Source organism: Toxorhynchites rutilus, chromosome 2 (genome assembly GCF_029784135.1).
Source record: "Toxorhynchites rutilus septentrionalis strain SRP chromosome 2, ASM2978413v1, whole genome shotgun sequence".
Taxonomy (NCBI): Eukaryota; Metazoa; Arthropoda; class Insecta; order Diptera; family Culicidae; genus Toxorhynchites; species Toxorhynchites rutilus.
The window spans coordinates 139,397,067-139,410,347 of record NC_073745.1 but is presented as its reverse complement, the minus strand read 5'-3'; the positions used below and the strand labels follow the sequence as shown (position 1 = coordinate 139,410,347).

Genomic DNA, 13,281 nt, shown 5'->3' with positions numbered 1-13,281 from the left:
TTATATGGATGTAGGTGCAAGTCCAAATGCAAAATTCGCCACAATGATGTGTTTGACAAGCCCAATTGCTGAGCACGCCGTGGAATCGAAACATTCGGGTCATCCTCCATACTGGCAGCAACAGCAGCAATATTTTCGACCGAACGCACATTACGATGATGCACAGGTTTCACAATATCCGCTACGGCTCCAGTTTGTTCGAATTTACGCACTATATTAGCGATTGTATGCTCTGTAGGCCGTCCATGACGATCAAAATCCGTCCGTAATGGTCGAAAAACATTTGCCGGTTTTTCATCATTTTTATAGTATAATTTAACAAAATTAACACGTTGTGCGATGCTAAAACGATCCATATTGTAAAATGGCAGACATTCAACTAACGATATGACGCTTTGGTTGACAGCTATGTCAAACGGTTGTCAGCGCAGGGCTGTATACTTTCGGAAGCCCGAAATGGAAAGCCCTGTACAATACTTTTCTTTCAGCACTATGGAATCACAAAGAAATACAATAAGCATCATCTTTGCAGTACATTTGTTCATTTTCCGTAGGCCTTAGTATGGGTATATGAGTACCATTAACTTCTTGAATTTGAATTTGTCGAAGAAATATTGTTTCATTAAACGATCCATTTTTCGCATGAGCTTCTTTCCAGAAGTGGCATTATTTCATTGAACGCTGATGAAACTGTTGGCCGCTAATTTCAAAGCTGCAGGAGTAGCAGTGCTTCTGAAAGTTGTTTGGAACACGGTTGTATCCGAAATATTTTTAAATGCTTCTCGACTAAGTCTGATATGTTATAGTATTTCTATTTGATTATTACACTATAGTATTTGCTCACCCCTCGTTTCAAGATTTGGTTCCACGATTTTGAATAGATGATTCTTTGCTTTTTAACGAACAGAGATGTACAGTTGGTGAAAAATAAAGCTGAAGTAAACTGTTCGTATCGCGTTTTAATCGAGATAAAACATGGTGTCAGAAGTTCGCGTGTACGTTTAAAAGATGTTTTCGGCGTTTCTGATGTGAATATCGGAAAAAAAAGAACTTAAAAAACATAAAATTTACGAATATAATTTCGTTCCGGGCGATACGATTGAAAATCGCGTAAGCCGGTAGCCATTTTGTTTTCATCGGTAGTAAGTGAAAATTTTGTTCGGAAGGCCTCATCAAAATGGATTCCGAGCAATTTAAGCAACTCCTAGAGCACCAGACAACTCTAATCACAGCGCTGTTGAAAGGGGCTAATAATCAAGCAGCACAGAATCAGGTGCAGGGCCATGCATCGATACATCAACCGAGTGCCTCTAATGTACAAGTACCTCAGCCGTCGCCGTTAATGCTGGATGGTGATATGCGGGACAATTTCGAGTTCTTTGAGAGAAACTGGAAAGATTACGCAAAGGCCATCGGAATGGATCGATGGCCACGGGAAGAGAATGAACAAAAAGTCAGCTTTCTGCTGTCAGTGATCGGAGAGCCGGCGCGTAAAAAATACTTCAACTTTGAGTTGACTGAGGCGGAGAAGGCAAATCCAGAAACCGCGTTAGAAGCGATTCGCAAGAAGGTGATCGTAAAGCGAAATGTCGTTGTGGATCGATTGGATTTTTTTTCTGCTGTCCAAAGTTCACAAGAATCCATCGATGAATATGCGTCTCGACTTAAGACCCTTGCTAAAACAGCGAAGCTTGAGCAGCTTGAGACGGACCTGATTGCATTTAAAGTCATTACATCTAACAAATGGTCTAATATGAGAGCCAAGCTTCTCGCTATTGAGGATATTACTTTGACGAAGGCAGTAGACATGTGCCGAGCAGAAGAAATTACAGCAATGCGCTCGCAGGATCTCGTCATCCGGAAAGCAGAAATGGAAGTGAATAAGGTAAAATCCAAGTATCGTTCTCGAAAGCAGGAACAACGCTGCAAGTTTTGTGGTGACGCCCACGAGTTCACCAAAGGCTCATGTCCGGCTTTTGGAAAGCGATGCCATCGTTGTAAAGGAAAAAATCATTTTGAGCGTGTTTGCAAACTTGGATCAAGCAAATCTAAAACCAGGAAATTCAAGAAAGTGAAGAAAATTAAGGACGGAAGTAGTGAATCCGAAGAAGAATCATCAACGTGTAACGAAGCCTCATCGGAAGACAGTGATGACGAATGTGAAATTGGGAAAATCGTCGATAATTCCAATAAAGGTGGTAGCGTATTAGCGCAATTGAATCTTAAATTCAGCGATGAATGGACGAAAGTTGAATGCGAATTGGATACTGGAGCCAATACGAGCTTGATTGGACGTGAATGGCTAGACAAGCTTAGTGGAACGACGAAGGTGGATATTTTACCATCAAAACTGCGACTTCAAAGCTTTGGAGGGAATCCAATAAAGGTACTGGGACAGGTAAAGATTCCATGTCATCGGAAAGGACGTCGATTCCGACTGGTTCTGCAGGTGGTGGATGTTAACCATCGCCCGCTATTGTCAGCAAAGGCATCTCGAATGTTGGGATTCGTGAAGTTTTGCAAGTCAGTAACGTTCAGCAAGACTGACTCAACCAATTCGGAGCACAACACACTGAATGTCTATAGGATCAAAGCACAAAAGATAGTTGAAGAGTATCACACACTCTTTCAGGGATACGGTAAATTCACTGGAACAGTATCGTTGGAAGTTGATGAAACAATACAACCATCAATTCAACCACCACGTCGCGTGCCGATTGCTATGAGGGAAAAGCTGAAGAAGGAGCTCAAACAACTAGAAACGGATGGTTTGATCGTAAAAGAAGTCATGCATACAGAATGGGTTAGCAATATTGTCGTGGTTCAGCGTGGTGATTCGGAATCTCGTAACATTAGAATTTGTCTCGATCCAATTCCTCTCAACAAAGCAATCAAGAGGCCGCACCTACAATTCAACACACTCGATGAAATTCTGCCGGAGTTAGGAAAAGCTAAAATTTTCTCTACTATGGATGCTAAAAAAGGGTTTTGGCATGTTGAATTGGATGAGCCAAGCAGCAAACTCACGACGTTCTGGACACCTTTCGGAAGATACCGATGGACCCGATTACCATTCGGTATTTCATCGGCGCCAGAAATATTTCAAATGAAACTGCAAGAGGTAATCCAGGGCCTCGAAGGAGTCGAATGCTTGGCAGATGACCTGCTAGTTTTTGGAGTTGGTGATAGTCTCGAAGATGCACTCATCAATCACAATAAGTGTTTGCTTAATCTATTTCGTCGCCTCAATGAACGTGAAACTTAACAAGTCCAAGATAAGATTGTGTGAAACATCCGTAAAATTCTATGGACATGTGCTTACGAGCAAAGGATTGCAACCGGATGAATCAAAGATTTCAACAATTCGAAATTTTCCCATTCCAATCAACCGCAAAGAAGTTCATCGCTTTATCGGGATGGTGAATTATCTGAGCAAATTCATTCCTAACTTGAGTGCCAATTTAACGAATCTTCGGAAGTTGATATCGGAATCGGTTCCCTGGAGATGGACGGAAGCTGAAGACAACGAGTTCAAATGTGTTAAGCTGTTGGTAGCGGATTTTCGAACGCTAAAATATTACAATCCAATGAATCCCTTGACGATTGAATGCGACGCTAGCTGTTTTGGGCTTGGAGCTGCAGTGTACCAGGAGGAAGGCGTGATCGGATATGCTTCTAGGACACTCACTGCTACGGAGCGCAACTACGCGCAAATTGAAAAAGAACTGTTAGCGATATTATTTGCCTGTGTGCGGTTTGACCAACTGGTAGTAGGTAATCCAAAGGTAACAATCAAAACAGACCACAAACCTCTAATTAACGTGTTTCGTAAACCACTGTTGTCTGCACCAAAACGATTACAGCACATGTTGCCAAATTTGCAGCGATACAGGCTATATATTGAGTTCGTCACCGGAAAGGATAACGTAGTTGCTGATGCACTGTCTCGGGCACCGTTTAACGATAAAGGATTAAAAGATGAATATAAAAAGCTGAATATATACAAGATTTTCCATGATATCGAAGAGGTGGAGCTATCCAGATATCTTCACATTTCGGATAGTTGTTTGGACGAAATAAATGCGGAAACTAAACATGATTCTACGTTGCAGTTGGTAATTGGTTACATTCAGAATGGTTGGCCCAAGTCATCGGATCAGGTCTTGGATGCAGTGAAAGTTTATTTTAATCATAGAAGTGAGTTATGTTTCCAGAACGGTATCGTGTTTCGTGGTGATCGGATTCTGGTGCCACACAAAATACGACGCAAACTGATTGACAAATGTCATACCAGCCATAACGGTATCGAAGCTACTCTAAAGTTAGCTAGAGCTAATTTATTTTGGCCAGGAATGAGCAGTCAAATTAAGGATGTGGTAAAGCAGTACAATGTTTGTGCGAAATTCGCTTCTTCTCAAGTAAATCCGCCAATGTTAAGTCATCGTATTCCAGTTTATCCCTTCCAACTTGTGTCTATGGATGTCTTTTTCGGAAAATATCTTGGGCGTGACAGGAAGTTCCTAGTGACCGTCGATCATTACTCAGACTTCTTCGAGTTAGACATTCTTAAAGACATGACTCCGGAATCAGTAATCAACACTTGTAGCAAGAATTTCGCTCGTCACGGAAAACCGCAACTGATCCTAATGGATAATGGCTCCAATTTCGTAAATAAAAAGATGGCCAAATTCACATCTGATTGGGGCATCGAACATACTACATCAGCAACACATCATCAGCAAGCAAACGGTAAGTCTGAAGCCGCGGTTAAAATCGCAAAACGTTTGCTGAAGAAGACTGAAGAAACGGGTGAAGATTTGTGGTACGCGCTGCTTCACTTGAGAAACATACCGAACAAGGTCGGTTCTAGTCCGGCAGCTCGTTTATTTTCTCGGGCAACCCGATGTGGAGTTCCATCTTCTGGTGCGAATTTGTTCCCAAAAGTGGTGGAAAATGTTCCTGAGGCAATAAAGGATAATAGAAGGAAGACCAAATGGCAATATGATAAGAAAACACGACACCTACCTACTTTTCAAGTTGGTTCTCCAGTTTTTGTGCAACTGAATCAAGAGAATTCCAAACAGTGGACACCTGGAAAAATTTCAAGTCAATTAAATGAACGATCCTACATGGTAAATGTGAATGGATCAAACGTTCGTCGAAGTTTAGTACACCTGAAACCGCGTAAGGAACCCTCTACGTCGCCTGGCCGTTCTACATCGAAGCCGGGTCAATCGTTACAGCGAAAGGAAGATTATCGTAGTCACGAAGTTGAAATTCCTAGTGCCAGATCGAATCTGCAAGCTGCTCATCAAACACTTCAGGATAACATTATTCAGCAGTCACCTTCTTCGATTGTTATTGACGAGGAAATCAATCATTCGCCGCCAAGGTCGTTGCATCCGCAGGTGTCTCAAGCGCCAGTTGTGACGTCACCTGTTTGTGAATCGACAAAACAGATCCCGACAGCATCGAGTGGAACCCGACCAAAAAGAACAACACGTTTGCCAACTAAATTGCAGGATTATCAAATTGAATTAAATTAACTTTAAAGTGAGGAGGATGTTATAGTATTTCTATTTGATTATTACACTATAGTATTTGCTCACCCCTCGTTTCAAGATTTGGTTCCACGATTTTGAATAGATGATTCTTTGCTTTTTAACGAACAGAGATGTACAGTTGGTGAAAAATAAAGCTGAAGTAAACTGTTCGTATCGCGTTTTAATCGAGATAAAACATGATATACTGCCGAAACCTTGGAACAAAAGAATAATTATTATCATTTATATCGGAAACGTATATAAGACAAACTCACTCATTTGCACTTAGCGAAAGAGAGTCACTTTTATCCCTCAACCCCCGCCTCTGTGGAATAAGCGTGCTCTCTTCCTCACTATCACTGTCGTAGAAAAACATTTCGCGATCTTTTCTTTTTAATCACAATTCTAATATAATATCAAATCAAATTTGTTTTTCGGCATTGATATTTGCAATAGCCGTGAGGTTTGTTTTATTTACAAACGCAAAAATTTGTCATTTCTCTTCGAGACAAATTTTGCTCGGAATCTAGTAGACTGAAAGTAGACTTAACTCGAAAAAAGATACATAATATTAAAATCAATTCGATTCGAGTTTAAATTATCTCGAAACGAGTTACTCGAGTTGTATGTTGTAATTAAGGATAATGTAGTATTAGATACTGAAAAAATATTTTTTGAAATTTTATACTGAAAAAAATCGATTTCAAACACTAAAAGTCGATTTTCTCAAAATGATCATCTGAGATTTTGATGATATGGTAGATAAATAGTAGATATAAATGTGCCCTACAACTTTTCCATACATCGCTACCTGTGCATATTTAAGGCAAAAAAGTTTTTCTAACAATGTAACCTTGTATTGGAAAATGTGTTAGTATCACAACGCTATGGGATGCGACGCACCTTATGATACGCAACACAATTTGCGCAACGCCCGGGTGCGACCCTGGCTTGTTATTTGTCAACCGGTTTGTTGTGAGTTTAGAAACAGAAGTATTCAAAAACAAAAGATTGCCTAAATTTAGCAGATAATGGAGAAAAGTCGTTGCAAAAATTATCCTTATCCTATGAATTCAAATTTATTATTCTACTTAGATATAGCTTAAAAGTATCAAATTTATCTTTAAATTGAGACTACAATGGTATCAGTTTTGGCACTATTCCATTTATACTCAGCCAAAACTGAAGCATTTTCTAGCTATTGCCAATACTACCACACATACTCTACTCATTTACGTACCTTCTGAATTATCGAACTCAAGACCATTTGATGGAGCTTGTGAATCTTCAATATTTTGGTTTGTTTTATCCTCATCTATACGTCACTTTTTCTTTGGAGCACGTCTGTTGCGCCAAATCTCTGCCAAACAAGTTTCACAAATTCGCATTGTAAACTATGTTCATCCTTTAGGTATCTATACAATCTATTTCTTATTATCATATCTACAGTGACTCTCAATAGATTCCTAAGTATACAACAACTATTCAATACCTGACCCACCGATCAAGAGATTTTTGACAGATGGATATTGTTTGAGAGCTGTTGTTGCTCTCTGAATTTAAACATATTGTATTTGACTACAAAAACAAGCTGAAACTGTACCTTAACACCCAAGGGTCACCATGAAATTATTGCTACCTGTTATTATTTTTTTTCTATAACTGTACACAAAAAAAATAGGAACTTTTCGAGAAAAAAATTAGAAAAAGTTTTTGTTAGAAAAACTTTTTTGCCTTAAATATGCACAGGTAGCGATGTATGGAAAAGTTGTAGGGCACATTTATATCTACTATTTATCTACCATATCATCAAAATCTCAGATGATCATTTTGAGAAAATCGACTTTTAGTGTTTGAAATCGATTTTTTTCAGTGTAAAATTTCAAAAAAATATTTTTTCAGTATTTCTTTCTGTAAATTCAATTATTTTCCTAAAACTCTTCCATAGATAACTTTTTTGTAGGACTTTTCATTTTCAAGTAAAAATATTTAAAAAAAATGTTCAAAAATATTTGGCCCTTTCCATATGTTAGTCTAGAAGAAATTTCGGAAAACTAAATATACCAAGTTGCTTAATTAGGTAAGGTCCTCACGCTCAGAGAGTTTCATTAAGTTCTGAGAGGGTCATGCCAATTCCATGGACGATTCGGCGAGAAATCCGTCAATAATTGAAAAAAAGAAAACTCTCAATGCTTGAAAAATAGTCATTAAGTTGCTTTGAAGACATACATATACGTACATAGGATATGGACAAGTTCTGATTTTATTTAGATTTATATTTTTATGCTGTTAACCTTTTCGCTACGAGCGTCGTCTATAGGGGACATCCGCGAGACGACCAGAGTGTACGAGCGTCGTCTATAGACTGTATCATGGTGATGCTGTACATCGATCACACCAGCGGGGTAGGCATACTTTTCGACGCAGTGCTTCGTTCAGCGGTACACTCCGACGGAGCACACTGCCGTAGTGAAAGGGTTCATAATTTGGAGATTATCTATCGGTAAGTTGCGAACATGAGAAAGTTAGACCAAGGCGCGTAGAAGTATATCCTAAGGTGGGCCAACTTGCTAAAACCACTCTTCAGCCATCTTGGAAATCTACTGTGTTTTGTTTGTAAACAAAACACAATACGCTTGTGCCGGAGCTCGCTCGTGATCAGTCTGTCTCTTTCACGCTTCAAGGAAATAATTCCCCTTCTGCTTCCTTCCGTACTGTTTTGATATACCGCTCCCCTAACCAACTTAGTGACGAAACGGCCTCACCTAGTACCATAGACCCGTCTTGAATTAGACTTTACGCTTCATATGAATGTCAAACTGACTCTCATTCAGATTGATTTGAATGGTATATGAATACAATTGGTGCGATGAAAAAAATATTGACATCAAGCCACAACAAATATTGAAACGTTATTTATAAAAATCTGTAATTCTGTATGAAACTCAAAAATTCGGTAATCCAAGAATCTGTAGTTACAGTCAGAGCTGCAATCCATCACCGTCAATGTCACAAAAAAGCTGACCACGTGAGATCCAAAAATTCAGTAGTGATACTCACTCTTTTGTTTCTGACACCTAACCAAATGACGGTTGGTTCTAATGCCTCTCACTGCCGATCGCTCTGTTTACAACTTTACGTTACGAGAGCGGTGGTTGTGGCGTATGATGGTAGTAGAAATGTGAGTGATCAGACATTTCCAATCATTTTTGACAATCGCGACGGTTGTTTAAATTTGTTCGTTGAAGTAGAAGTTGTTGCTGTTGTTAGAGATGTCTAAATTTTTCGTTTATTTGATTATCGATTAATCGTGGGGCCAATATTCGATTCATTCGAACAATTGTCTTTCAGTATTCGATTAATCGAACGAGTATTTATTTCTTGTAGTTAGAATGAACAGACATTTATAATAAAAAATATTATGGTGTCATAATTTCAAAAATCACATTAAATATAATTTTAAAATAAACACGGTGCAGCATAATGGTTTTTGAATGAAATGGTATTTAAGTATATTGATAAAATTATCATTTCATGATTATATACGGATCATGAAAACTATCCGGTTGAAAACCGACAAGGCGTGTTCTTTTTATTTAGAGTTAATCATTATCAGAACTATTGAAGTTTAGTTAATAAACGTGAGATGAACACACAAATTAAAAATTCAACTCGATGTGGTAATTACTGCTGATGGTCCTGATTTCCACCTTCCGGTTCGCGGGCGTTGTGAAGTTCATTATATCATTGCGTAGCCGTTTCGCGCCCGATTGGTAGTTTCCGCAGCAGACACATGATGCGAGTTTTCTTACTGGCCTGGAAGGACCGTAGAACATGTGGGAAGTCTCCCTGGGAGCAAAGATTAATCAGATGCGTAACTTGCGTTTTGTGGCAGTCCAGTTTGGACAGCTGGCGCGGTCGGTAGCGGTCAACCCAGAGAGACATAGTACACAAAACTATTTGATGTATAATGTATACAAAAATACTTGGTGACTTGTCATTTTCGTGTTGGCCTTTTTCAGAGTAAATGTCATCATCTCCAGAGATGCCAGATGATTTTTTGTGAAAGCCTTCGACAAAAAACTGAAATGTTGATGTGTATAAGCAAAGCAAAGTATGGTATGAAAAAAGGGGTTGTTAGCGCAGGGAATCAAGTCATAAAGAGTAGAAATACCATATCCCTGCAGTCTGCAACTGAAAATATAAGTCTGCAACAGAATAGACAGGACACTAAATATCAGTAAAATTGCGAACATGTCTGCTGATTTAGTATCCTTGCAATGATGAGAAACAAATTTGGTAAAAAAATCGAAGTCGAACGGGTTACAAAATGCATCATTTTGCTAATTTCAAACCCGATCGGGAGCCGGAATAGAGGGGATACGCAAGGCGTGTTATTCCACAAACTAAGTACTAATACAAATGACACGTGTATTACTACGTATAGTCGGCGAAGTGCCGCTAAAAACGTTAAGGCCGTCTGAAAAGTTGAAAAGAAAATACATGCCTGAAAACACAATATTCTTCAAATTGTATTTAAAATGAAACTGTATATTCACATCTGGCATCCCTAGTCACGAAGAACGAACACAAAGAGGCGAATGTTGTGAATATCGCCAAACACCAAACCATCAGCTAGACTTTTGAGTGTCGCATTATTCTGACATTTCAGCGACAGGACACTCACCAAGGAGCTCGGATTTCTACTGTCAAGTAGAAGCTCACCATGTGTTAGTGTTGTGATAATACTCTTCTCACACTATTGGACTGGCTTTGGGATGGTCACCAAAGATAATCGTAGCACAAAATTTGTTGATTATCTTTGTGTGAGTACCATCACTTGATTCTCACGACAAATCGCAGCTCTGGTTACAGTTTCTTGGTTTCAAAAGGCTGAAAAACCTGTACAAATACAGATTATTCTGTAGATATGGTACCCCTGGTGTGGTGTCCAATTCGCTGTTACTTGAGGTGAAAACGCAAGAGAAACTGTACACCATGTTTGAACATCATGTGAAATATTGGGATCAAACAACGTTTATTCAAACATACTACAAAGACAAACATGTCACAATTTCAAACACAGGTTCGAAACAATCATGTTTGTGTGCAAACACAACACTGCGAGGACAGCGTGAACATTGTTCATCTCGTACGCAGTGTTTTATGTGAAACACGGAGGACTGATGATGAGGATTACATTGACGGTTTGAGCCATCTGTAGCTTTCATTATTATATACCATCAAATCATTCAAAAGACACGTTGTATTTTGTATGTGATACTATATTTTCTTATTTGGAAGCACTATAAGGAATCTTGTGAATCAAACCCATAAATGATAATAGATGGCGATCGTTTCGGCTGTTGCTCAACAGTGAACGTTTGTCTACGATGATTCAAGGTTTACATTGACACAGCTATGCTCTTTTGGGTATCTGTCAAGTACGAGCGGTGCAATGAAGAAAAAAATATGAAGAATTTTTCCTCACCATGTAAAGCTTTATTATTATTCTCAAATGTATTTTTGATTTTGGGAGTGCAACTCATTCGATTTTCTGTATTTTTTTCTCGCCGACAGAATCGCTCTCTGAGCTCCCTAAAAACGGACTGCTCGTTTGTTTCAGCACGGGTGTTATCAGTTCGATCAAAGATGGCGTCGAAACAACAAGCACTTCACGTGCGCGTTGTACGGTTCTTCGAAACGCGTGAAAATCAACGGAAAAAGTTTACAGTGGACCACTTTCGGGACAAAAATGTGCCGGTGAGCACTGTTTACCGGATCCTGGCAACTGGGAACGTTGAGCGGAAGATCGGTAGTGGCCGTTCGGCGAAGTTCATGACACAAAAGAAGAAGAAATCTTCAAAAAAGTTGTTCGACAATAAGGATGGTACGAGTTTGCGTGACGCCGGCCGAAAATTTCGCTGCTCCCATTCCTACATCCACAGAACCCTCAAACAGAAGGGCATCGTCTGTCGGAAGGATGAAGAAGGATAATCGCAAATGTATTTTTGATTTTGGGTGTGCAACTCATTCGATTTTCTGTAATTTTTTTTTTCTCGCCGAGAGAGCTCTCTGAGCTCCCTAGCTCCCAGTCCATACTGCTCGTTTATTTGAGCTCGGGTGTTGTCAGTTCGATCAAAGATGGATCAAAGATCAAAACCACAAGCACTTCACGAGCGCGTTGTACGATTCTTCGAGACGCGTTCGCACTGGACGACGAGAGTTATTTTCCGCTGTCAAAGTCAAAGACATTCCCGGCAATGACTGGTACTATACCAGCGACAAGGCATCCACACCCCCGGGGTGGAGTACAAATAAATGCATAAGTTTGAGAAGGGAGTTATGCTGTATATTGCAATCTCCGACAAATGAATTTCAAAGCCCTGGTATAACAAGCCGAGCGAATTTGCCATCAACCAGAAGATGCAACAGGAGGAGTGCCTGGAGATTATTCTGATTCCGTTCTTAGAGGAGCATCATTCTGATGGGAGGTACGTTTTCTGGCCGGACAAGGCATCTTTCCATTACGCCAAGAAGACGTTAGCGTATCTCGAGGAAAAATTGATACCGTACATACCCAACAGAATCCGACCAACTTGCCCCAGTGCCGTCCGATCGAGGATTTTTTCGGTTCTCTCAATGCCCTGGTGTACAAGAATAATTGGCGGGTCACGGACACCAAGAAGTTGACCACGAGGATCCGGAAATGCATCCGGAAGATGGATGTCAGTCTCGTCTAGCGCTCTTGTGAGAGCATCTCCACTAAGTTGCGCCATACGGCTGAGCACGGCCCCTTTGCCAACATTCTCTAACTTTTTTTTTGAAAAACAGTCGTTTGTTTATATAAAATATAAAATAGATTTTTGGAATGCATCGAAATTTCCCTTTAGTCGAAAGTTTCAGTGGCACTGAAAAACACATAACGCATTCAGTATTTATCGCGACAATTTTCTCGTACTATACACACACATTATATATTTGTCCTCCACTACCGTTATCTATTTGATAATTGATTGTGAATAGCTTTGCTTCGACTAGAACTGCTTCAAAAGTGACTTGACTAGCAAATGAATTGACTAGCGCTGACTAGCGAGAATGACTGGTGAACTAGTCCAGTTAGTGGTTATTTTAACTGACTAGACTAATGAAATTCAACTGACTTCAATCCACACTTCCATTTCCCCCTGACACTAATGCATACCCGCGTACGCAATCTTATTCCACGTCCATATAAAATGGAACAAAAAATTGATTTCTGATTTCTGATTGTCTACCCATCGTGAACTCAAATCAACGAACTTCGGCATTTATCAAGTATGCTATAAAGGTCTTCGCGTTAGTATTAGTAAAAACGCGCACACACTTCACGCTATTTTATACGTGTGAGTAATTTTCGTGTACGATACAAAAGAATCTAGCTCATCTGTAGCGTATGGCAAACCACGTTGAACTCAAATATCGATGCATGCACACGTACATGGTCACTTCATAATGCAATGAGGACAATTTGACTGGGAAGAATGAAATGATATAGTCGAGTCGGTAGAGGGAGATAACGACTAAACGCACGAATGGCTGTTTAGTCGTTTTGACGGAGAGACTGCGTGAAGATGCCAAAAGTCATTACTAACTGAATACGGGTATAGTCAGTCAGATAGTCAGCCGACTATCCTCAGTTGACTATGACTATGCAGAGCGCTGAGCCACATTGTTCGTATATGCATTTCGAGCGACC

General features: G+C 39.7%; 1 protein-coding gene across 1 annotated transcript; it reads left to right on the top strand.

Moving 5' to 3' along the window:
- Window positions 1–1,177: 1,177 nt before the first annotated feature.
- Window positions 1,178–3,265, top strand: LOC129766179 (uncharacterized protein K02A2.6-like). The gene has a single exon (XM_055766681.1). It carries the CDS (start codon window positions 1,178–1,180, stop codon window positions 3,263–3,265), a length of 2,088 nt encoding a protein of 695 aa, XP_055622656.1.
- The last annotated feature ends 10,016 nt before the right edge of the window (window positions 3,266–13,281 follow it).